Here is a 26,033-nt window from a genome sequence, read left to right on the forward strand (position 1 = left end):
CCACAGAGAGATTTGGGGTCCAAGAAGTGAGTGGTCAGAAGATCTGAAGTCAAGGAGAAATTTGCGCTCAAAAGTCAGTCTGTGGTCCTCGAAGCCTATGGAATTTGAGCTGGATTCAGACTGGAAGAAGGAAGGGCTAGGGATTGTTTGAGGATCCGAGAGTAGCGACCTCTTCCTGGCAACCTTCCACTGTCCTCTGGGCTCCCATCCTCCTGCACCTGCCTGCAGGCTGCACAGTAGACTTTAAGCAGGCGGGGGCGAGTCAGACTAGGACACTGCTGAGGGTGGGGGCGCCCCCTCCCGGCTGTCCAGAAGCTCAGACCCCGCCCTCCGCCCTCGCACCCCCCTCTTCACTGCCACTTCCGGCAGGCTCTGCGCTGCTGGGGGTTAGGGCGAGGATGGCGGCAGAGAACGAGGCTAGCCAGGAGAGCGCCCTAGGCGCCTACTCACCAGTGGACTACATGAGCATCACCAGCTTCCCGAGACTGCCGGAGGACGAACCAGCGCCTGCGGCCCCACTGAGGGGCCGTAAGGACGAGGACGCCTTCTTGGGAGACCCGGATACTGGTGAGGCCCTCTGGCCCCATCCCTGCCCCGCCTTGAGGGGGGGTGAGGGTGGGGGCTGGTGTCCCGGTCCTCCTCCTCCTGTTCTGAGCATCCATTTCCATTCTCCCATCTCCTTCATCCATCCTCTGCATCCTGGGCCTCTCCCCTTCTCCCTCAGCCCTGTTAACTGGTGGGGAAAGGGGGTATTTTTGCTTTAGAGACGTAGGATGCGACATGGGAGGGGATGCAAGGACTGCAGCAGGAGGGGTTATGATTACCTTTTAGGAAGAACCTATTGAGAAGGAAGGAATGCTGGAGAGGAGAGCCTAAAGAACAGCTGTGATCACCTAGTAAAGGCTTTTCTCTAGCCACAGAGGACAGGATAGAAGAAGCCAAGTAGGAGACTGCAGCAGGCGGGATGGAGTCTAGATCTTAAGGAGAACTTCACCACAGCCAGGGATTATGGGAAGCAGAGTGTCCGGAGAAGAGCTGAGAATCTATCTATCTCTTCATGTCCAGAGAGGGGTAAAGAAAATATGATTCCTCTCTGTCTGGGAATTCTGCATATTGGGAGACAAGGGGATGGACTGCATGACCTCTCAAAGTCCTTGGGGACTACAGTGCCTTTGCTGTCCTGTGGATTACCCTACCCCTTCCAGAGATGTGGATCTGGCCCGGATGTTAGTCAGGTTGGTAGGAGCTTCTGGTCAGCAACAAGATCTGTTCCCCAGGAGGCAGTCTCCAAATTTTACTGTGTTCTCAACCCTCTGCAGAAACTGAAGGAGATGGAGGTTAGGAAGGAAGCCAGGCTTGAGAGAGCTGGGGACCAAGAGATCTCTTGGTATTCCTTTGCTAATGCTGTCTCTCCTGTCCATGTGGTCCAGCTCTGTGCACCCCACCATTCTTCATCCTCTGCCCTCTTTCCCTCAACGTCACTTCCTGGCATTAGAGCATTCTCCTGCTTCCCTCTGACTTCCTCCTGGTGGTGTCTGCAATTGAGCTTTATCCCGTTCTGTACTGGTGGATGCTGCTCCAGCTCTTTTTAGCTTGGCTCTTCCATTGTCACCCTTGGCATGGCAGCTGGAAATACTCTCCCCTGCTTTCTGACTACCAGATCCTACCATCCTGACTGGATCTCACTTTACCTGTGATGGGTGTGAGAATGGGGTGTGGAGCCTGTCACCACTACAATAGGTGTGCCTACCCTGTACTGGGCCTTCCTTTTCTCCAAAGGATATTCATCCGTCCTAAATAACATAGTGGAACCTTTGACCTGTCTTCTTCTGGCCCCTTGTAAAAGTCATTGCATATACACACACACACACACACACACACACACACACACACACACACAAGCCTGTGGTTATTTATTTGGGCAGTGAGGATTTTACTACGTGTCTGTGAGGCCTCTAAGGCTTTTTTTTAATCCACTATTCTTTCTTCAGTATTCAGCAAAGTGTTAGGTACTCAGTAAAAAACTATTGAATGAATAGAGGAAAGAGAGAAGCTGCCATGATGAAGTAATCATAGGGAATGGAGTTCTCAAACCTCAGGAATGTCTTGGGGGTGATTCAACAGACAGGGGCTGGGGGATAACTCAGTGGTAGAAAACTTGCCTAGAAATTCATCCTAGAGTTTGATTACCCAAGCTCGCAGGAATTTAAACCTTACCACAAGGGTGTACACCGAGGTTCTTAGGACTTACTTTAGAGGGCCTTGCCATCATAACCGTATGAGCATTTTGATGCCGTATCACCTAGGCCTGTTTCCAAGTCCCAAGACTCTTTTGGTCCAGCAAGACCAGCTTGTAGGCTGACATGACCTTCTATATCCTCAGCCTAGTAGTGCCACCTAGTGGCACTGCCCTGCCTTCTTAGCCAGGTCCTTGGTTGGGCCTTGGGTAGCCTGTAGCCTGGCGAATTCTCCAAAAGCACTTGCACCCCACAGCAGGCCCTGGAGAATAGAGAACTAGTCAGTGACCACTCCAAAGTTAGGAAAGTCGTCCTTTCGTCCACACAGAAGTCACACAGGCCTTCCTCTCCCGGGCATTAGCCTCCAGGTATCTTGTAGATATGCAACCATCAACATTCTAAGCCGAAATCAGCATGTCTTCCCCAGACGCTTCCTTTTTTGTCCAGTGCCATTCTCAGTAAGTGGCACTGCCCTTTGGAGTCCAAAGTAGATGCCCAGAAGCCACCTTTGAGTCTTTCCTTCTGTTCTTCTCACTTTCAAAATGTGACCTGGTTTTCTGTATCTTCCCTCCTACGAATCTCCTAAATTCCATCTGACCACCATGTCATCACCTGTCATACCTGTGTGACTCCTAAGTCACACAGCTGGAATTCTGCTGCTGCCCTCACTTCAAGTTCACGCACCACTCTGCACTTCTGAATGCCACCCCAAGTTCAGAAATCTCCCCCTTAAGAGAGTTCAAGTCCAGCCTAGGATGTGTTATAACCGGTTTTTGAAACAACATGGAAGAGAAAGAAAACTAAATATTTTGACCGGCTACCTTCAGATAACAATGCCTTGTGTGTCACTAATTCAGGATAATCAAAATTAAAGCCACCTTTCTCTGAAAGCATACTGGGCTTTTGTTTGTTTCGAGACTGAGATCTTATTCTATAGCTCAGGCTGGACTGGAACTCACTATATAGCCAAGGCTGGCCTGGAACTCACTATATAGCCAAGGCTGGCCTGGAACTCACTATTGTAAGCCACAGTGGCTTCAGACTTGTTGCAGCCTCGATACTTCAGCCTCTTGAGTGCTGGGATCGTAAATTCCAGCCACAAGCCTGTCTCTAATGAACCTTTTTCTTCTGGCCCCAAACCAATTTTTCCCAGTATGTCGCTCTTGCTTTTATTAATGGGATTATTGCCCTACTATGTATGCAGGGCACATGATATGTACTCAGGAACCTCCCTTTCCCCATTTTTGATATTTTTTTCTCAGAATATAATTTTGCTAAATGAGTACCTTGATATGTTGAATGATCTTAAATAGATTTAGTTGTGGACCATTTAAGGCAAGTACCTGGAAATAACAACTAAAGTCAACTAGCAAGACTGGATTTTTATTTATTTGCTTTTTTTTTTTTTTAACAAGGCCTCATTTATCCCAGACAAACTTTGATCACTGATCCTTCTGCCTCTACTCCCCACATGCAAGGGTCACAGATGTGAGCCACTACACTCACCCAGCTCACTGGATTGATTTGGGGGATTGGAAATAGCCACCAATGCCACATGAATCAATAGAGAGGAGGCCATCAAGTGACACAGAAAGGTGACATCAAGGCCTCCATTCTCCCACGTATTTATGTTATGGCCATAGACAGCCATATCTTCATATGTAAACTGAGGAAAGTGGAGCCTAGCTCATGAAGTCATGAAAATACTTCATGCCGGGCGGTGGTGGCGCACGCCTTTAATCCCAGCACTTGGGAGGGAAAGGCAAGCGGATTTCTGAGTTCGAGGCCAGCCTGGTCTACAGAGTGAGTTCCAGGACAGCCAGGGCTACACAGAGAAACCCTGTCTCAAAAAAAACGAAAAAAAAAAAAAAAGAAAGAAACACTTCATTGAGGAAATATATGTGAAATACCTATATCATCAGCGTGTTTCCCAAGTGTGTGCACCTTAGTTCAGATCTCCAGAATCCATCTAAAAAGCTAGGCATGACAGTGCTTCTACAGTGAGATGGGGAATGGAGACAGGGACTCAGCAGCACATGGGCCAGCTAGCCTGATGCACACAGCTGCAAGCAAGAGACTCTGTCTCAAGCAAGATGGAAGACCAGGACTCAAGGCTGTCCGCTAACTGCCACGCATGCTTGAAGTTACATACAAGAACATACATGTCTGTGAACACACATCAGATACCATATATCATACACACACATACACATACCTCGTACAATAAGTAAATAAAAATTCAAAGCCCCTCTTGCCCTTCTAAGGTTTTTGTATCCACAGTGGATATTTAACATTTGTTGGGTTTTTTTTTTTTTAATGAATTCTCATCTACAAACTGCTAGTAGTGATGCTGAGGTTTAGAGACAAGCATGAGTATCCGAGGATACCATGGCTATCTAAGGATAACAAACTTTTTAAAAAGCATCTTTAGCATTTTATGTATGTGGGTGTTTTGCCTGCACATTTATGCACCATGTGCACCTCATCCCAAGGAGGTTAGAAGAGGGCATTGGATTCCCTGGAACTGGAGTTACAGACCCTTGTGAATCTCCATGTGGGTGCTGGAAACCAAACCCAGGCCTTCTAGAAGAACAGGCAGTACTCTGCTTAACCTCTGGGCTACCTCTCCAGCCAGCCTGACAAGCTATCTTTAAAAAATTAAAAAGTTGCCGGGCGGTGGTGGCGCACGCCTTTAATCCCAGCACCTGGGAGGCAGAGGCAGAGGCAGGTGGATTTCTGGGTTCGAGGCCAGCCTGGTCTACAGAGTGAGTTCCAGGACAGCCCTGGCTACACAGAGAAACCCTGTCTCAAAAAAACCAAAAAAAGAAAAAAGAAAAAAAAAAGAATAAAAGAGAAATGTAAAAATCAAAAGAATTTTAAAAAATACATATTATTTGCTTAATGTAAAAACAAAATAAAATATTGAAGGAAGTAAAAGTCCCCTTCTCTATTTTTTTCCCCAAGGCAGGGTTTCTCTGTGTAGCCCTGAAACTAGCTATCCTGAAACTCACTCTGTAGACCAGGTTGGCCTTGAACTTAGAGATCTCCCTGGCTTTGCCTCTGGAGTGCTGGGATAAAAATCATGTGCCACTATGTACAGTCTATTCTTATATTTAAAGATTCTATTTTTATGACTAATTATGTGTATGTGTGGATATCTGCATTTGGTACAGTATAGCCAGAGATATCAGATCCCTGGAGCTGGAGCTATAGACATTAGGAATCACCCAGCATAGGTGCCGGGGACTAAACCCCAGTTCCCAGCAGGAACAGCACAGAGCTTAGTCTCCGAGCCAATTATCCAGTCGTATCCTCCAATTCTGTTTGGCTTTGGAGACAGGGTCTCTCTCTATGAAACTCTGGCTGTCCTGGAACTTACTGTGTAGACCAGGCTGGCCTCGAACTCACAGAGATCCACCAACCTCTACCTCCTGAGTGCTGGGATTAATGGTGTGTACCACCACATCCAGCCATCCTCCAGTTCTTATTTCTGTGTAGTTTTTACTTTTTATTTCAAAGTCTATATGCTAAAATTTTAAATAAGTATAAATGCAAAAGCGCTGGCTCAATTGGAGCCCACATTTAAAATAAAAAAAAAAAGAGCTGGGTATGGTGCCAGTGAAATGGCATGAAGCTTGACATCCTGAGTTCAAGACCAGGATCCATATAGTGGAAGAGGACCAACTCCTGCAAGGTGTCCTCTGATCTCCACAGGTGGACATGTGTGTGCCCTTGCGCACACATACATGTGATGCATGTGTAAGCTCATGTGCATGCACACAGGAGATGAAATGAGAAAGGGGTAGGGCTGTGGAGATGGTTCAGTTAGGTAAAAGCACTTGCCATGCAAACCTGATGACTTGACCCACCAAACCCATCAGAAGCCAAAAGTGGTGGTTTGTAGCTCTAATCCCAAAACTCCTTCAGTAAGATAGGCGGCAGACACAGAAAAACTGTCTGGAAGCTTGCCATCTGGCTTGGGGTATGAAAAGCAGCAGACGAAAGAAGAGAGCCTCTGCCTCAACAAGGTGAAAGGAGAGAAGAAGCCTCAGAAAACTGTCTTCTGACAGTCGAATGTGCTGTGGTACAGTACTCCTTCTCTCTGCTCTGCTCTGTCTGTCTGTCTGTCTTTGTCTCTAATTCTCTCTGTCTGTCTCTGTCTCTCTCTCTCTCTCTAACACACACACACACAAATAATGATAAATTTAAAACTTTTTAAAAAGGAATTTAAGTCAGACGTGGTGTTTCATACCTGTACTCACAGTACTCAGGAGGTAAAGACAGGTAGATTGCCTCAAGTGGTAGGCCACTTAGAAAGTTCAAATCAGCTGGAAGCTGACACACACACACACACACACACACACACAGAGAGAGAGAGAGAGAGAGAGAATAAATAAAAATATAAGTAGAATTTTTTCAATCAAGACATTCACTTACCCTATTCCTACCTAAAGTATCTTTTCCTAAAAGTGGCCACTTTAAATGGATTCTAATACTTTTTGCACATATCATTTTATTTATTATGTGATTTTGTTTTGTTTGAGACAGGGTTTCTCTCTGTAGCTCTAGCCGTCCTGGAACTCACTCTGTAGACCAGGCTGGCCTCAAATTTCTGGGATTAAAGGTGTGCACCACCACAGCCCAGCTGTTTGTGATTTCTTATTTATTTATTTATTTATTTATCTATTTATTTATTTTGGTTTTTCGAGACAGGGTTTCTCTGTGTAGTCCTGGCTGTCCTGGAACTCACTCTGTAGACCAGGCTGGCCTCGAACTCAGAAATCCACCTGTTTCTGCCTCCCAAGTGCTGGGATTAAAGGTGTGTGCCACCACCGCCCGGCGTGATTTCTTATTTATATAAAAGATGGAAGTCCTTAAACATCCCTAAACAAGTCAAAGACCTTGGATTTTTATCAAGTAAACATGAGAAATATGACAGTCAAATTTTAATGTAATCACTCAAATGTTTAAACTTATAAGAACTTACTGTGTATGCATTAAGTTAAGTAAGGCATTAAAGTCCTCCTCTTACTTCCTTGTTCACAAATATCTAGAACTCTTTGGTCACCCAGAGGAGAGCACTTGGGGAAAAGAAGGTGTTTGGGAGTACGTGTGGAGGCCAGAGTAAGACCTGCCTGCATCATCCCGCGGCACTCTCTACCTCATCCACTGAGACAGTCTAGCCCTGAACCAGCAGCTGGCCTGTTCAGCTAGACTGGCTAGGGAGTTAGCGTTCAGAATTGTCCTGTCTCTGTCACACAGTGCTGGACTTACAGGTGTGCACAGCCCTGCCCAGTGTTTTACATGGGTACATTGCCTCCTGGAATCCTGTAGCCGGCCCCAGGTTAGGGATTAGCCGTGTTGTTAGGATGAAGAAGGAGAGGTTGATGACTTGAAGTGAGTTGTTCACAAGTGGCTTTCAACGCTCCCTCGCCCCCACTCCTGTTTTCTTCCGGTCTGCTCTTCATACAGCATCCAGAGGGAACATATGAAAACACAAACCAGATGGTGTCTTAGTCAGTGCTCCCTTGCTGTGAAGAGACACCATGACCGTGGCAACTCATAGAAAGAAAGCATTTAATAGGGGCTGGCTTACAGGTTCAGAGGGTTAGTCCATTATCATCATGGCAGCGAGCATGGTGGCACTCAGGCAGACCTGGTGCTGGAGAAGAAGCTGAAAGTTCTCTATCTGGATGCTCACCCTCAGTGACACATTTCCTCCAACAGGGCCACACCTCCTAATCTTTTGACTAGGCAATCAAATTGGGGGCCATTCTTATTCAAGCACCACAGATTGCTTCACAGTCTCTCAACTCTCTAGGGGCCTCTCAGAAAGAGGTCAAGTCCAAGTTCTCAGTGTCCACAGGACCAGTATACAGGACTGGTGTCCACCCTGACTGGGTTTTTCCACCTCTTTTGCTGCCACACCAGAGCCACCAGACCTGTTATTTCTTTCAAATGTCAAACTCATTTCTACATTAGGGCCTTTGAACCTGCTGTTCTCTCTTCCTGGAACACTCTATACAAAATCTCTGTGTTCTCTCTTGTTGGAAGCTCTTTCTTGTCCCTTCATTCTCAGTTCAGAAGTCAGTTTCTCATGAGGCCCTTCCTTGATTTCCCTCGTAAGCAGTCTCTCTTCCGACATCACATTTCATTTCATGCTCTGTGTGTGCATGTGTGTGTGTATTGTGGGGGTGAGGGGGAGAATGTGAGTGGTGGGGGGAGTGTTGTAGGGAAATGTGTGTGTATGTGTGTGGGAATGTGTGTGTGTGTGCACACACACTTGCTCATGGGACCATTACGAAGGCAGAGGCCATAGTAGAACCTTGGATATCTTCCCTCTATTGCTCTCAGCCTTACTTCTTTTAGTCAGTCTCTTGCTTCTCAGGCTAGCTAGTTTTCAGGCTCAACCTCTGACTTCCCCACAATGGTGTCAGGAGCATGTTAGGTGGATGCTGGGCCTCGTGCTTGCAGACTGAGCCACTCCCCAGCCCCTCATGCTTTTAATAACATCTACCACAACGTATTTACTTATTTATTTTCTTCTCCTCCATTGGCCTGAGACCATCTGCAAAGGTGGCAATTCTTTGTTCTAGTTTAAGGCTCTGGCTTCCATTGAATGAATGGATGCCTGAAGCAAGGCTGGAAGCCAAGATACTTGGCTCGATAGTAGCCTCCTTGTTCTGGAGGCTGATACCCAGCTAGGATAAGGTTTCCAGGGGAGGCTGAAAATCCACACACTCCTGGCTATTCTCAGCCCCGAGTACCAGACTCATACTCAGTCCAGAACTTGGACTGGGTATTCACCAGAGGCAGAAATCCAGCCTTTTTGAGGCCAGTTTGAGGTCTTTTTCCACCTGGGGACTGGCGTCCTGCAAGCCCTAAGGTGTTTTGGAGTATAGGAAAACTGAGCGGTGCAGAGCAGTGGAGTTGTGTGATGGGCGGGGCAGAGGGGTGTGTGGAACGCCCAGCTTTGAAGGCCACAGGGCCTGATAGGAGGCTGCCAGACGGACACCCAGCCTCTCCACAGACCCAGACTCCTTCCTGAAGTCTGCCCGGCTTCAGAGGCTACCTTCGTCATCCTCGGAGATGGGCAGCCAGGATGGGTCACCACTACGGGAGACACGCAAAGACCCATTCTCAGCTGCAGCAGCCGAGTGTTCCTGCCGCCAGGACGGGCTCACGGTCATCGTCACCGCCTGCCTCACTTTCGCCACGGGTGTCACCGTGGCGCTGGTCATGCAAATCTACTTTGGGGATCCCCAGGTGAGGGGAGCAGATGGACAGAAGGGAATATGGGTGAAGGGGGTGAGAGGGTGATGGGGATTGAATGGCTGGGGTGGTGGGAGGCTGCTAGGAAGTGGGAAGGGAAGAGAAAGGAAATGGTTCCAGACAAGAGAACAGGAAAAGAGAGGTTCTAGGTTAATGGAGGTGCTTAACGGTGGTGGAGGGCCCTGCTAGCCCAATCTTCTCTTGCTCCTAGATCTTCCAGCAGGGTGCTGTGGTGACAGATGCCTCCCGTTGCACAGCGCTGGGCATGGAGGTGCTCAGTAAACAGGGCTCTTCCGTGGACGCAGCTGTGGCCGCAGCCTTGTGTTTGGGGATTGTGGCTCCACACAGTTCTGGCCTGGGCGGGTAAGGAGCTGGGTAAGGACCTGGTGGAGGCCTGGGTCCCTCAGGTCTACTTCTTGTCTCCTGGTCTATGGGCCTGGCTGCAGGTGTCTCTAGGTTTGAGCTTAAGGCGAAGGTGGGAAAACTTAGAAAACGAAGGTGTTTTCTCTTTCAATGGCCAGTTTCACTCTTTCTCCCTGGATGGAGTCATAATTGCAGACCACATGGAAGAAAGATACGGAGGTGTGTTCAGAAGCCTTCATGGTTTTCCACCAGGAGAGTAGTTTTGTGATGTGTAAGACGAGGTGCACCGGGAGCGATGGGCTGTCAGCCAAGGCAACGGTGCTCCAACTTTCATGTTCACAAATCCCTGTGACACTGATGAATACTCTGGACCTTGTCCACAGAAAATACACCCAAGGCTCGGAGTTCTTAAAACCAAGGCTACAGATTGGACATTCAAAAGTCAGATCTAGCACCTAGGCTGGTTTGGTTTGTACATTTTAAAAAAAGTTTGCTGTAGTTAAAATGTTGACAGTTTTCATAAAAATCCAGATTGCTAGCAGCTAACATCTCAGGAGCAATCAGGAAATCTGGTAACATGGGGTCCACACTCCCGTGTGGCCACAGTTATCTGAAGTTTAGCAGAGTGCTTCCTTCCCATGGTGGGCCAGGGTGCTGGCCACTTTGCTATTTATCTATCCTGCTTCCTTATGTTGTTACTTAGCCGCACACATTTAATTTTGCCACCCCCTCTCAGACGTAAATATGCCACAGAAAAGGAACAAGCTGACAAAAATCATTCTCTTGGCAGGACCAACCCTCCAGGCTCTACCAACGAAATTCCCCTTCTGGCCTCATTCGGGGTTTTTCCTTACATAATCCAGCCCTGGGGGAAGGGGTGTACCAAGTAGGCAGGTGCAGGAAGCTGGCAGGGGTCCAGCTCTGGTCTAGGGAGGGGACAGAACAGCCTGTTCCCCCAGTCTCTGCATTTTTCTTAATCAGGGATTAAAGTCTCCAGTAACCTAGGTTCCGTACCTCCTAGGTTTTACCCTTTGTAGGGTGGCTGAGTTTCTGAATTCCTGCTGGAGAGGGGGCTCCAACATCTGACCCAGTGTGGCAGACAGCCTACAACCTTCCCATAGGGGATTAAGGGGGTGGTGGTTGAATCTTTCAGAAGGGTGACAGGTTCTCCCCTCTTTCCACTTTCTCTGTCTTTCCCAGTGGGGGCGTGATGCTGGTACATGATATCCGACGGAATGAGAGCCACCTAATTGATTTCCGGGAGTCTGCACCGGGGGCCCTCAGAGAAGAGGCCCTGCAGAGATCCTGGGACACCAAGGTGGGGACCCTGGTGAGAAGAGAGGGTCCAAGGGGAGGGGGAGGTCTTCTTCATTCCCTTTTCCTAACCTGAGCATTGATGTGCTTTGTATTTACCATGGGGTGGCAAAATGAGTTAAGCAAAAACGTTCTTAGCTATATCATGGCTGGCAGCTTGCCCTCTTCCAATTTAAAATAACGAACAAGGACCGGTTTGTGCTGGCATTTGTCACTTAGTCTAACAACCTAAGTTTAGTCTCCAGGACCCACATAAGTAGAAAGAGAGGATGGATTCCTACAAGTCTTCTCTGAGCTACACACACCCATATCATGGCTGTATGCACATACTCATATACGCACATACACACACACACACTCTAATTAATAGCTAAATATAGCCGGGTGGTGGTGGCGCACGCCTTTAATCCCAGCACTTGGGAGGCAGAGGCAAGCGGATTTCTGAGTTCAAGGCCAGCCTGGTCTACAGAGTGAGTTCCAGGACAGCCAGAGCTATACAGAAACCCTGTCTCGAAAAATCAAAAAAAAAAAAAAGCTAAATATAATTTTAAAATTAAAATAAAATGCACAAAACAAAATTGAATGGCTACTAACAGATCACAACATCTTACTTCTCTGACAGTCTTACCTGCCTGGAAGAAAAGTTATAAGGCCTCCTTTGAGCACTGGTGCTCACCTTTAATCTAGGCACTTGGGAAGCAGAGGCAGACAGCTCTTTGAGTTCAAGGCCACACTGGTCCACAGAGTGAGTTCCAAGACAGCCATAGCTACACTGAAAAACTCCATCTTGGAAAACCAAAATAAACTCCTCTATCTCATTCTAAGCCTGATGAATATAACTTTCTCAGGCCTTGTCATACTGGGAGAAAGAAACGCTAGAGGCAAACTCAGTATTTATAGAGAGCAAAGGAGGAAAGACCGTAACTTAGAAAAGTAGGTATTTAGTGCTATGGCAAAAAAACACACCCCTGAGTTCACAGGTCAGGTCAGGTAACGGTGGCGTGAAGGTGAACTGGCTAAACTGAGGTCCTTTGTGCCCTACTTAAAATGACAAGGGTACCTATTACCTAATGTGAACTGATTTTTACCTAGAAAGTTTGTGCCCTGGCTTTTGGAAGGGTTTGCTTAATTTATTAAATCTCTCAACTATGAGAGACCTTTCTGCATTTGCATTTAAGAAGTCAGGGGTGAGGGAAAGGTACCCTGTGGGAAAAGCTTGCCCCCACTCCTGGGATACGTGGCCTATGTCTTTCCCCTGTGCCAGCCATTCCTGGCTTGGGGCTCTGCGGAGTTCAGCCCAGCCCCCCCCTTCCAGTGACCTGGTCTCCTCTCTCCCTCGCCTGCCCGCCTCGCCCAGCCTGGGCTCTTGGTGGGGGTCCCCGGAATGGTCAAAGGGCTACATGAAGCTCATCAGCTCTATGGCAGGTAAAGAGTCTCCCCTGGGGGCCCGGGGTCTCTGCCTTCTTCCCTCCATGGGTGGCCTTTTCCTGTCCTCCTGGATTCTTTCCTTCCCAACTCCCCTTCCTAATATCCCCTTCCCTTGCCAGGATTCTCCTTCCCAGGAACCCCCCTTCCCCCAGGACCCCTCCTCCTCCCCCCAGGACCTCCTCCACCCCCTGCTCTCCGGCCCCCTCAGGCTGCCCTGGTCCCAAGTCCTGGCCTTCGCAGCAGCTGTGGCCCAAGATGGCTTCAACGTGACCCATGATCTAGGTCAGTGGGGCCTGGAGGTAGGGGGGAAGGTACAAGGTTAATGGGGCGGCCTTGAGATTTGGGCCCCAAGCAAAGGGGCTCTTTTTTCCAGTTTGCACTTCAGACTTCTTCCCATCCCACTCTTACCTGAAGGCAGCCTCCAGGGAGAGGATCTGGGTGGAGCCTATCTATCCCTACCAGGATAGGACAGGCTTCTGGGGAGCCCGAGCTCAGAGCCGGTCACTTAGCTCTCATCCACCCGACCCATCACATCACGTCCAGTCTTGGCACCACCCACCCAGCCTCTCAACCTCCCCCTCCCCCCCCAGCTCATGCCTTGGCTGAGCAGCTGCCTCCCAATGCATCTGACCGCTTCCTGGAGACTTTCCTGCCACTGGGCCACCCGCCTTTGCCTGGCTCCTTGCTGAGACGGCCGGATCTAGCCGAGGTGCTGGATATACTTGGCATCTCTGGCCCCGCTGCCTTCTACAATGGTGGCAATCTCACACTGGAGATGGTGGCTGAGGTGAGTGTGGCAGTGGGAGGTGGGGTATTCACAGTGCCCCTATGGCAGAGATGCCACCACCCCCCTCCATCCTCTATGTAGTTTCTGGTTGTGTGCTTCATAAATAAAATTAACCTCTGACCTCAGACATCAGACCAGTGGTTGTTAAGGGGAAGAAGTAATGCCTTCTCTGTGGCATGAGGAACGTAGGTGGAGATGATCTTGAGAAGGAGCAGCTGAATTTCTCAGGGCTGGGCCAGCTGTACAGGCCTCAGGTCTATTTCTTCCCAGAAAACCAAGCAACAGTTTAAGTTCTCCTGGGTCTAGACTCCTCCCTGCTCTGTCTGGGATGTTTCAAGAACTGATGGTGATATTGACATAGGAGATAGACACAGAGGGTTACCCGTAACTCCAAAGAGGCTTAGTCTGGGGTAATAATGGATACTGAGAATAGTGTCGAGTTGTACTGTGCAGTGGGGACATTTATCTAAGCCACTGTCATATACTGTGGGGATTACATAGGTGTGTCATTCAGTCATGAAGTGCATTCTCTGTACCAGTCAATGAGTTTTATTAATCTGCCAGACACATAGCTATATACTAGCCAAGAAATGCAATGAGTAGTTCATTAAAGGCAGATAAGTCTAAAGTTTTATACTAGAAAGTATAAAACAGCAAGATTGATAGTGGTAATAGTCATTTAAAATTGGCCTGGCGCTGGAGAAATGGCTCAGTGGTGACGAGCACTGGCTGCTTTTTTAGAAGGTCAAATTTGCTTCCCAGCATCCACACGAGCTCTCAACTGGCTGCAACTCCAGTTCCTGGGGATCTGATGCCCTCTTCTGGCCTCCCTGGGCACTGCATGTTGGTGGTGCACAGACACTTGGAGACAAAAACACCCCTACTCTAAAATAATAAAATTATTTAAAATCATTTTAAAAAGACTGACAATGAATGCACTGCTGGAATGGAGTGAACACACTGGCTTGAACAGGATCGGTCAGGGAAGAGTCGTCGGTCATGTTTAATAGGGTGGCTCAGTCCTGACAAGGTCATTCCAAGTCTGTAGTAGTCTTACTATAGAGGAAGGCCAACCTAAGGCTCAAACCTAGGGCTTTGAGCATACTAGACAGTACTCTACCACTAAGGTATGCTCCTGACCCTGTCATGTATTTAGTTAATTGTAGGAAAATGCCAGATTTTTTTGGGGGGGGAGGTGTTTCTTTTGTTTTGTTTTTTTTGTTGTTGTTGTTGTTGTTTTTGAGATAGGGTTTCCTCTATGTAGCCCTGCCTGTCCTAGAATTCATTTTGTAGACCAGAATGGTCTCAAAATTCAGAGACCCACCTGCCGCTGCCTCCTGAATGCTGGGATTAAAGGTATGAGCTGCCACCACCTAGCTAGTTTTGCTAATTCTTATGTATGTGGTGATTTCCTCTACCTCCTTTTTCCTTGGGCTGATGGGATCCCAAAAGGTTATGGAAGGAACAGAAGTTGCACAAGGCTTGTCTGTGGTTGATACATGTGTCATGGGCCATCCTCACGTGCTCACGGTGATGAATGGTGATTGTCTCCCCTCCAGGCTCAGCGAGCAGGGGGTGTCATAACCGAGGAGGACTTCAGCAACTATAGTGCTCTCACAGAGAAGCCTGTGTCTGGAGTGTACCGAGGTGACCTCTCCCCCAGCTCCTAATGGTCCCCACTCAGGAGAAACTTTCCAGTCCATGGCCACATCTTTTTGACCTGGAAACACCTCTCCCTGTCACAGAGATAAACAGAGATAATAAGCTCCCTAGGCAGCTAACTGTGCCACTTTCTGAAATAACCATGGGGCTGGGTATCAGTGATTAGGATGTGAGGGGCACCTAGCCAACAGCTAAGACCTAGAAGTTTGGAGGTTTGGACATGGCTTTTTCTTTTGTTGTTTGGGGATTTGTTATTTACTGGGAATTGGACCTTTCACAGAGGACAAATTCCCCTTTACTGAGCTGTGTCTTAGGTTTCCTTGATTTGGATTCCATAGGCCTCAACTCTGTCCTCTAGCTTCCTAAGAATGTTTGAGACCAAAGTCCATCTAAGGGCAGAACAAGCCCTTACAACAAGCACAGATTTGCCCGTCATTGACAGTAAAAGACAATTGAGACCTAGGGAGGAATGGAACAACTCAGGAACCAATCAGGAACTTAGAAAGCCAAGCCTATGGCATGAAGGCAGTTTAAATTTGCTGACCCCAAGGTGTGGTGTGCTAGGTCCCTTGAGAGTTCTTAGATTCTCTCCTCTCTAGGAAGGACAGGTTATCTCAAGCCCTGGGCCAGGCCTCCTCTGAGTTTGTTCCCAGGCTCCTGTCTTCCTGATTCCTCATCTAGAGGTAGTAGTGTGTGACACAGAGGAAAGACTGTAGCTTTGGCATCAGGAAGGCCGAGGTGAGGTGAGCATCAGCTGTACCTCTTGCCCTGCACTTCCCACCCTGAGCCTTGGTTCCCTCCATAAGGTGGAGACAGTAATAGTGTCCACATCTCAGGGTGCCCACGGGGACTTGATGACAGAATATAGGAAGTCGCCTTGACACAGTGGACACTAAATCCATGGCAGATTTTTTGTTCTTTCTCCCCAGGCTGGGATGTCTCAGCTGTCCAGTCCCTCAAGTGTTGTAGGTTCACCCGACCTCCTGGAATCCTGGCCCGGTTGATTCGTGGGCCTCAGTTTCTGTCCCTATAGAATAAGGTTAATTAGATGAGTTGGTTATTATTATTATTACTGCCAGTGTCCCGTGTCTCCTGTCATCATTCTTTTAATGTCCAACCACTGCATAACAACATAGGAAGAGAAGGATGCTGCTCTCAAGAAGTTTCAGGTTGAGTGGAACCGTCAGAGCCCTTGAACAGCTCCTGACCCGTGGGAGGGATTGAAGGAAGTCCTTAGCAAACCAGGATTCTGTAGACATTTGGTCACCTGTCCCTGCTTTGCCAGTGAGCTGTAATATGACTCTTCAGCAGACCACAGATTTAATATGTGTGCTGCCAAAGTGAGCACAACTTGGCTCTTCAGTCTTAGTTTTCTCCTATGGCAGGGGAGGCTCTGCCTTTGGCCAGCATGTGACCTTCAGTGGGTCCCTTTGTCTCTTAGTGGTTCCTTTTCTCGTCTGATAAGGGCTATCACTGTGTGTGTAATGGTAAGGTGTGCACAAGAGGTGTATTATAGGAAGATGACTTGACCCCTCTCCTACTGTCTGGTCATTTCCTATCCTTTCAGGCCACCTGGTTCTCAGTCCCCCACCCCCACACACAGGCCCGGCCCTCATCAGTGCTCTCAACATCCTGGAGGGCTTCAACCTCACCAGCCTGGTATCCCGTGAGCAGGCGCTTCACTGGGTAGCAGAGGTAAGGCCCTCTCTTCCATCTTGCCTGGATTTGGGAACTCTAGAAATGGGAAAGTGGAGCACCTCCTTGGAGCAGGACTAAAACACCTTTGAGTTTTGAGGATCCTCCAAGTGGGGGTGCTGGGAGGGGCCTGGCAGCCTTTTCCACATCCCTGCTGTGTTTTCAGACCCTGAAGATTGCATTGGCCCTGGCTAGCAGACTGGGAGACCCTGTCTATGACTCTACCATCACTGAGAGCATGGACGACATGCTCAGGTTTGTCCTGGGATATGGCCCTGGGTTCTGTGGAAATGGAGGAGATGTGGGAGAAGGGATCGGGTAAAAAGCTCGTGAAGTCTCAAGTCCCTTTCAGCTGAGCTCTAACTGTGTGTGACACGTGGTGCCTCTGGCTGCATCACCTTCCCTGTTTGCAGAATGAGTTGGTCAACTGCTTGTGAACCCATTGGACCTTTGCATGACCTTAACCTGTATGGCCGCAGCTGTGCTCCACTTTGAGTAGAAAAGGAGAAGCCTGAGAGCCACACAATAGTCTCTGTGCAGACACTGGCGGTGATGGGAATTCTGAGTGGTTATATCTTTGCCAGGAGCAGGGTGGTGAGATCCTGCCTGGTGAGATTGCCTCTGTTAGATCGCCACTTTGAACATTTCCTAGCTATCACTCTGGGAGAGTAATTTAAACTCGCTATGTCTGATTACATAAGGATCCTGGCAATACCGTATCCACTCTGTGAGGTTTTGATAACAACATGTAACTCGATAAGAGAACATGTATATAAATAAGATAACATTTTAGGTATTTAACACATTAACTGGGAACATAGTAAATGTGCAATAAATGCAATTTATTATTATTAATTGGCCATAAAGGTAAGAGTGGGTTGACTGTTTGACTGTTACTGTACCTGACTTACAGTCTAGCTCCAGGAAAAATCACAAGCTAAAAGTACAGCTAATGGAAATTTGTACTGTTACTCAAATACCACTCTGTGAAATAAACTGTAAGTAACATATAATTTAGAAGCAAAAAGATGGAAATTGAGAGGCTTTGGAGAAAGGGATGCATAGTTGCAGATAGCAGGAATAAATTCAAGAGGTCTCTTGCATAGCATGGTAACTAATGACGAGCTATTAAATTTTGAATAATAGTTATTTTCACTACAGAAATGATAACTGTGAACTATCACAGTTGTTAGTTAGCTAGATTTGACCATTCCTCAACATGTATACACCTCCCCAAAAACATACTGGTGACTTGTGCCTGTAATTCCAGCATTCAGGAGGATGAGGCAGGAGGATGGCCATAAGTTCAAGGTCAGCTGGGACTACATAGTAAGTTGTGCGTCAACCTGAGCTAAATGTGAGCTGCTGTATATGAAATACATTTAATTGTAGCAGTTAAAACATTGTAGTCAGTTAAAACATACAGAGGCTGAGGAGATAGCTCAGTGGGTAGATTCACTTATAGCACAAGCATGGGGACCTTAGTTAAAATCCCCAGAACCCATATAAAAACCAGGCATGGGTGTCTGTAATTCTAGTAACCTCTGGAGGCAATGGTGGGAGATGGAGATAGAATTCCCAGAAGCTAGTCTGGTATATGCAGTGGAAGAAACAACAGAGAGCCTACCTCAAACAAAGTGAACAGTGAAGACAGACACCCATGGTTGTCCTCTGACCTCCACATGTCATGTACACAACACACACACACACACACACACACACACACAAAAGTTAATATCATGTTAAGCTCCAGAATTCACATAGAACATACACTATAACAAAAGTTAATATCATACTGGGAACCAGAATTCTAGAGACAGAGGCAGGCAGATCTCTAAATTTAAGGCTAGCTTGGTCTACATAGTGAGTACCAGGACAGCCAGGGCTAGCTAGAAAGAGAAGACCCTGTCTCAAAAAAGAAAAGCAAAAGTTAATATCATTTATCAAAACAGGGCAAAAGTTAATATCATTTATCAAAACAGGGCAAAAGCAAGAACAATGCAAACTAGTGAGCATCAAAGCCGCAAGGATGAGCCTTTGACGCTCAGCCTGCTCACCCAAAGCCCTGAGCCTACAGCAGAGGCGGGGACTCTCAGCTTTCCCACGCTAAGCTCTGAACCCACTCTGCAGAGGTGTGGACACTCAGTGTTTGCTCAAAGCCCCGAGTTCACTCTGCATGGTCACCAGCCTGTTTGGTTGAAAACCAAATGGAACATCTTTGGTAATCCTCAATAACTTATCATTTCCTGATCACCACAAATAACCCAGCACACAGTTAGTAGCACTGATAATGGAGAACCCCTCAGCTGGGCTTACAGCTCTAAAACATGCCTGCGTTTACATGACACATATACAGTTATATAGCAGCCGGTAAATAGCTATTGAGGGCCTACCGTGTATTCTTTGCCTTGCAAACAGAAAAGCAAAAACAAAAGCAAAACAAAACTAATCACAGATATACAAAAATATTTCCTCAATTAAAACACTGCCGTTTTCTCTCCCTCCCCGTCCTGCTCCTCTCTCCCTCCTGCTCCCCTCCTCCTTTTGGGATAGAATCTTGCTATATAGCCAACCCTGTTCTGGAACTCTGTGCATTCTAGTTTTGACCTAGCACTTACAAATCTTCCACTTCTATCTCCTGAGTGCCAAGATTACAACCGTGCATCAGCACGCTGGCTTCTCACTATCCATTTTTTAAAGCTTTATTCATCATTCGATGATGGTGGTGGTGGTATGTGGTGTGTGTACAGAGGTCAGAGGACACTTTATGGAGTCAGTTCCCCCCCCCCCATTTACCTTTATGTGGGTTCTGGGGATTGAACTCAGGTTGTCAGAGTTGCACAGAAAGCACCTGAGCCATCTCACAGGCCCCATCTCACTAAATTCTTAATGAACTTTAGTTCCAAACTACACACATTAAGCCAAATCAATCAAGCTTGTTTTTTTTTTGTTTGGTTTTTTTGTTTGTTTGTTTGTTTGTTTGTTTTCGAGACAGGGTTTCTCTGTATAGCCCTGGCTGACCTGGAACTCACTCTGTAGACCAGGCTTGCCTCGAACTCAGAAATCCGCCTGCCTCTGCCTCCCAAGTGCTGGGATTAAAGGTGTGCGCCACCACCACCCGGCTTCAATTAAGCTTGTTTATTCAAAAAAAAAAATACCTTTAGAACATCTCTGGGCCCAGATATTTCCATAGAGAGGAATAGAGCCAAATAATTGTAACTCTTGATTGGAACATTAAGTAAAATAAAAGGCTGGCTCTCAATTCTGAAGAAAGCCTAAATAAACTGGTTTTATCTGGATGTTTCCTACATGCTAGCAGTTCGATCTCCCTCTGTAGGCTTAATACTCCAATGAAGAAGGCAGGTGTGACCTAGCAGTCGCACAAACACCACAGACAGGTGGGATGTAACAAAAGCTCCCTGTGTGTTCCTTACTTTACCACCCTCTTTTCAGCAAGGTGGAGGCCGCCAACTTCCGGGGCCACATCAGTGACTCCCAGGCAGCCCCTGCCCCACTCCTACCTGTCTATGAGCTGGATGGGGCTCCCACCGCTGCCCAGGTGCTGGTCATGGGCCCTGATGACTTCATTGTGGCCATGGTCAGGTAAGCCAGCTCAGACTCAGAACCAGTGACAAGCAGGATGGAAGTGGGGGCTGGGTGGCGATGAAGGCACCCACAGGGCTCAACCCAGTTCTACCCCCAGCTCCCTGAACCGGCCTTTTGGAAGTGGCCTCCTCACTCCCTCTGGGATCCTTCTCAACAGCCAGATGCTAGACTTCTCCTGGCCCAACAGGACTGCTAACCACTCTGCACCCAGCCTGGTAGGGTCTTACTTCTCACTCTTCCTGGGGACCTTGAGGCTAGGTAGGACGCACAGCACCATGGATCCTTCTTCCTCCCTGTTTCCTTTAAGAACTTCTGTTTTAAGGAAATGAGATGTTCACTTCATTCCCATCCCTGCTTAATCTAGAACATGGAAGCTGGTGGGTCTAAGGAATCTTTGTGCCATTCTGTCATGATCTCAGTGTGAATAGGGAAAGAAAGTCTTGCCTCCTCTCTGGACAGTTGAGACCACTGACCCTCATTTAGTGCTTGGGCTTCTTCTGGCATTAGAGAGCTAGGATTCCATGATGCTGGGCTAATGGTGTTCAGATCTGTGATGGGACACCAAAGAGGGACCAAGGTATTCCTGCCTGCTGGGAGCCAGCACTGCTGCCTCTGCAAGCTTGATATAGGGCAAAGACACAGAGATGGTCCAGTGGGAATCCTGCTGTTCCCACTGCCATTTCTCTTGGTTCAGTCTTGTCTCCTGCTATGCACACCAGCGCTGTAGCTCCGTGGTTCTGCTTCCCTCTTGCTTTCCCTGCTAGTCTTCCTGGAAAACTTCCTCTTCCACAGACAGCACATTGTTGCCAAGAAGGGGCCCATCTCCCAGGACCTGAACTCGTGGACCTTGTAGAAGAGTGGGAAAGGTGGTGGGCTGGGCCTCTCCCTCTCCTCTACTCTACATCGCCCTTTTCATCTCTGTCCTCTGGCAACAGGAGAACTCAGTACAGCCAGGGAAGCGGCCCCTCTCATTCCTTCTGCCCACCGTAGTCCGACCAGCAGAAGGGCTCTGTGGTACCTACCTCGCTCTGGGGGCCAACGGAGCTGCTCGAGGCCTCAGTGGCCTGACCCAGGTGAGAGCTACTCCATTATGGATCGTTTGTAGTCAGGAGCCATGCTGTGACCTGGTCTGCCATGTCTCTCATATTGTTTCCCACGCCTTTCCAGCAATCACAGGCTGTACTGCATTGTGCCAGGCCTATCCTGGGCACAGATGTGCTGTGTTGAGCTTCATAATGAAAATGGGGCCCTGAGATTTGGGCTGCCTGTGTTCTATAAGCCTCAAGTCCCATCATCCCCTGCTCTGAAAAGATCATCAGCCCTCTCTAGGGTCTTATTTTGAAAATAAGGTCTCCTGCTATTCTTTAGAATACCTCAAAACAGTTCCACGAGTGTCTTGAGCACCCGGCACACAGCGGGCTCGTCCTTGGACAGGTGATGAGCTAACTCTGGATTAGAATCCGATGAGTTCAGCCTAAGTGCTGCCAGCCTTCAACTGTGGGATGCTGGGGAAATCACTTAGCCTCTCTTGAGCCTTAGTATCCTCCTCTGTGAAGTGGATCACAGTGGCTAATATCACAGAATTCTTATTTAGTACTGGGCACTGTGGTATATGTGTGCCTGTATGGTGTGTGTGTGTGTGTGATGTGTATATGTGTGTATGATGTGTATATGGTTTATGTGTGTGATGTATGCGTGCGTGTGTGTGTGGTTTATGTGTGTGATGTATATGTGTGTGTGTGAGATGTGTTTATGTGTATATGTGTGTGTGTGTGATGTGTATATGTGATGTGTGTGGTGTGTATGTGTGTGTGAGATACGTGTAAGGTGTGTCTGTGTGTGAGATATGTTTGTGTGATTTGTGTGTGTGTATGTTAACCCCTTTAACTCCTCCATCTTTGTGAGGAATGATTGTTTCGATTTTACAGGTAAGGACACAACCATAGGGAGGTTAGGAGTTGGCTCAAGTTCATTCAGCTATTACATTTGGTAGGAAGTTGAGTTCCAGAGTCCATCCAGCCCCTAACCACTGAGATGAAATCACCCAATTTGTCCTCTAAACCACCCTGTTAACCTCACCTTGTCCGGAGATAAGGGAAGATAGCCCTGGGCTAGACTATAGAAGACTAATGCTAGCAATGCCCTTTCCTTAAACTCTGAAAGGGAGTCACGGTCTCTCTCTGATTCCTCCTCTGTAAAATGGGGACAGCTACCATAGGTCACCTGTTTCCAGGGCAGTTGCAAGACTTAGATGATACACCCACCCAGTGTGAGCTTTTTAAAGACTAGAGGGTTTGGACAGATCATGAGAGCTATGGAGTCTTGAATCATTGTTTCTGGGACAGCGCTGATGTTTTTGCCCTTTGTCTGCCCACAGGTTCTACTGAATGTCCTGACCTTGAACCGGAACCTGAGTGACAGCCTGGCCCGAGGACGCCTCCACCCAGACCTGCAGTCCAACCTCCTGCAGGTGGACAGTGAGTGCAGAGCAGGTTCCCAGAGGATGGGCACAGGGATGGATGGAGAAGGGTTCTCCCAAGGTTTTCCTGCCTTGACCAGCAGTAATTTCCTTCTTGAGAAGGATTTGGTAGGACCAATGTAAGATCTAGGGATTGGAACCATCTTGGCATTTCCTGACCTAGTGTTAGGAAGCACATGTCTCAACCCTTGAGACTTTGTTTTCTCCTTTATAAAATGGGACACAGCTATCTTTTTTATTCCAAAGGGGGGGAATTTATTCAGGAGATAGGGCAAAGGTGGGGGGGGAGAGAGATGGGAGAAGATGGCGGAGAAAGAGGAGAGAGAGAGAGGAGAGAGAAGTGGAGGAAGAAGAGAAGTAGAGGCTGGCCATGACCACGTGGAGAGAGGGGGAAGGGAAGGGGGGAGAGGCTAGGGGACAGAGAGAAGCTAGAGGCAAGAGAACAAGAGAGCAAGAGAGCAAGAGGGGGACACAGCTATCTTTTTGGCAAACTTCCATTCAGTAGTATATGATGAACACCTACTGTATGCCAAGCATCATCCCAGCTGTGGGGGGATACTGCATTTATCCCCCCACAGGAAAAATAATCAGAGACACACAAGACTGTGGAAGAAAAATCTTGGCCACAGCATCAGAGCAGAATGCTGTAATGGGACCTACAGGGGCAGGAAGCTTCTCTTTGGTGACATCGAAGCTGAGATCTGAAGAGTGACAAAGCACCCTCCCCCCCCAACACACACACACCAGAAACTGGGGCAGAGCTTTGTAGACTAAGAGAACAGGTGCCAAGAACTTGGAGCAGGATTTGGTTTCATGTTTTTGAGAAATAAAAAGAGACCAGGGTGGGTGAGGAGACATTGAGATTAGAGAGGAGAGCAGGGACTGGATTGTGGACCTCAGGGGTTCATGGTGAGGAGACAGAGTCACCCCTAACAATGAAGCTCATGGCTCCTTAATCTACCAGCAAGTGGCTTTGGGAGGCTTCACAGAGGAGGTGGTGACTGGATGGGCCTTGAATTGGGAGTGGGAATCCGGCATGTAGGAGTATTGTAGGAGTATCAGACTGGACTGGAGGGACAATCTGTGAAAGACCCAGAAAGAATGGCATTGGATACCAGCTGTTTCCTGAGGTTACCTGACACCATTGTGACTTTATACCACCTCTCCATCACTCTGCATATCTGCAGGTACACTTCTCCCTGAACCAACCATAGTCTCCCGAATATAGACTTAACTTTTACAGTGTACTGACTCTATAAACACTGGGAAGCCATCACAAATAAGGCAGCCTGCCATTTAAAAACCTTAAGTTAAGGAGAGAGATATAGTCAATCAGTAGTTTGAACATAAACTTTATGATCACCAATAGGAAAATAATACCATTTGCTACAAACAGATGATGAATACTTATTTAAAAATCAAATATGTTTAGGTTGTAGTAGGTGGTGTTGTCTGCAGAAGGCCTAGAGGATCTCTCTTATTGTTTACGAAGTTTCAGGGAATGTTAGAGATCATGGACCTTGCCTTTATCAAAAGGACAAAAAGTGCAGCACAGAGGAAATTGATTTTTGATGTGGCTATTTAATGCAATTCAGTATTATGGATTTTTTCTTGTGGTCAGGCACGTTGGCACATGCCTTTAATCTCAGCACTCAGGAAGCAGAGGTTGGAAAATCTCTATGACTTTGAGGTCAGCCTGGTCTACATAGTCAGTTCCAGGATAGCCAGCGCTACATAATAGAGAGATTGTCTCAAAAAAAAAAAAACAAATAAATAGATTAATAATGATGATGATGGTAATAATAATGCTTTTTCAAAGGAACTACCTAAGTTCATCCTGTCTGGGACATAAGAAGACCAAGCCTTTATAAAGGAACAAGTCAGGTGACATTAACAAGGCTTCTCGTTGAGGCCTAAGTTAAGAAGCAGCCAACTGAGGAGAGACTTAGAGCCTGATTGGCTTTATCTAGGGAAGGTGGGTATGGCTCAGGGCAAGCGATGATGAAAACCTGAACTAAACCAGAGGTTAAGCAACCACAGCCTTACAGATATAGACTTAACTTTACAGTGTACTGACTCTATAAACACTGGGAAGCCATCACAAATAAGGCAGCCTGCCATTTAAAAACCGTAAATTAAGGAGAGAGATACAGTTGATCAGTAGAAACAATAGTGAATATTTTTTGGGGGGGAGGGAAGCAGGGTTTGCTGGTGCATGTCGTTAATCCCAGCACTCAAGAGGTAGAAGGAGGCAGATCTCTGTGAGTTCAAGTCCAGCTTGGTCTACAGAAAACTTGCAGGCCAGCAAGGAACACACAATGAGACACTTTCTCAAACAAACAAAACAGAACAAACAAAATAAAATAGCAAGATATGGCTGGGGATGGTGCCAGTTGGTAGGTGCTTGCCCAGAACACACAAGGCTCTAGGTTCTACCCCAGTACCATAAAAACTTGACCTTGTGGTGTTTGCCCTGGGCAGTGGAGGCAGGAGGATCAGAAGTTCAAGGTCATCCTTGGCTACCTAGGGCACAGTGAGTCTGAGGTCAGCCATGGCTACATATGACCCCATTTCAAAAGGAAGGAAAAAGGGAAAGAAAGCAGGAAAAGCCTGACACAGCCTGATATTCAAGGTAATGGGGAAATTCTCAAAGATGTGCCTTTTGACCAAGCACAGGAAGGATGTAAAGGAGCCAACTGTGTGGCTATCAAGGGAAAAGCATTCTAAACTGAAACAATATTGTGTACAAAGGCCTGTACTGGAGAGATGCAAGCTTGCCAGTATGGCTGGAGAGATGGCAAGGTTGCCTGTAGGGCCAGAACAGTTAAGCAAAGTGGAGAACAGAAGGAACTCAGGAGAAGACTTTAGAAAGGGACTAGTGGGCCCTGGAGGCCTAGGTAGACTTTGACTTTTATTTTAAGACCTGTCAGAGCAGTTGGAAGGTTTTGAGTGGGAGAAAAGCCCCTTTGGCTCTTGTGTAAAGTTGTAAAGAAGGCAGGGCTGGGTGAGCATTAAGTAGACCATGCAATAGTCCTCACAAGTAACAATGGCTACTTAGCGATAGAGTCCAGGTCTCTTGCCATTCTTAAGAATGCCTGCTTAGGCTGGGTGGTGATGGTGCATGCCTTTGATCCCAGCACTTCAGAGGCAGGGGCAGGGGCAGGGGCAGGGGCAAGGGGCAAGGGGCAAG

General features: G+C 47.5%; 1 protein-coding gene across 2 annotated transcripts in view; it reads left to right on the forward strand.

The window, feature by feature from the left end:
* The first annotated feature begins 398 nt into the window (after nucleotides 1-398).
* Ggt7 (gamma-glutamyltransferase 7) overlaps nucleotides 399-26,033 on the forward strand; it is a 27,275-nt gene continuing 1,640 nt past the window's right edge. The window contains exons 1-14 of one of the 2 annotated variants that reach the window (XM_028775259.1): nucleotides 399-567; nucleotides 9,268-9,503; nucleotides 9,721-9,872; nucleotides 11,073-11,190; nucleotides 12,544-12,611; nucleotides 12,823-12,896; nucleotides 13,205-13,401; nucleotides 14,961-15,048; nucleotides 16,631-16,758; nucleotides 16,925-17,013; nucleotides 20,212-20,361; nucleotides 20,462-20,579; nucleotides 21,300-21,437; nucleotides 22,742-22,841. In XM_028775259.1, coding sequence (XP_028631092.1) covers nucleotides 399-567; nucleotides 9,268-9,503; nucleotides 9,721-9,872; nucleotides 11,073-11,190; nucleotides 12,544-12,611; nucleotides 12,823-12,896; nucleotides 13,205-13,401; nucleotides 14,961-15,048; nucleotides 16,631-16,758; nucleotides 16,925-17,013; nucleotides 20,212-20,361; nucleotides 20,462-20,579; nucleotides 21,300-21,437; nucleotides 22,742-22,841 — 1,825 coding nt within the window. The remainder of the gene's footprint in view (nucleotides 568-9,267; nucleotides 9,504-9,720; nucleotides 9,873-11,072; nucleotides 11,191-12,543; nucleotides 12,612-12,822; nucleotides 12,897-13,204; nucleotides 13,402-14,960; nucleotides 15,049-16,630; nucleotides 16,759-16,924; nucleotides 17,014-20,211; nucleotides 20,362-20,461; nucleotides 20,580-21,299; nucleotides 21,438-22,741; nucleotides 22,842-26,033) is intronic. The other variant, XM_028775260.1, reaches the window with a different exon arrangement.

The sequence above is a fragment of the Grammomys surdaster genome, unplaced genomic scaffold (assembly GCF_004785775.1).
Source record: "Grammomys surdaster isolate TR1022 unplaced genomic scaffold, NIH_TR_1.0 254, whole genome shotgun sequence".
In the NCBI taxonomy this organism is placed as follows: Eukaryota; Metazoa; Chordata; class Mammalia; order Rodentia; family Muridae; genus Grammomys; species Grammomys surdaster.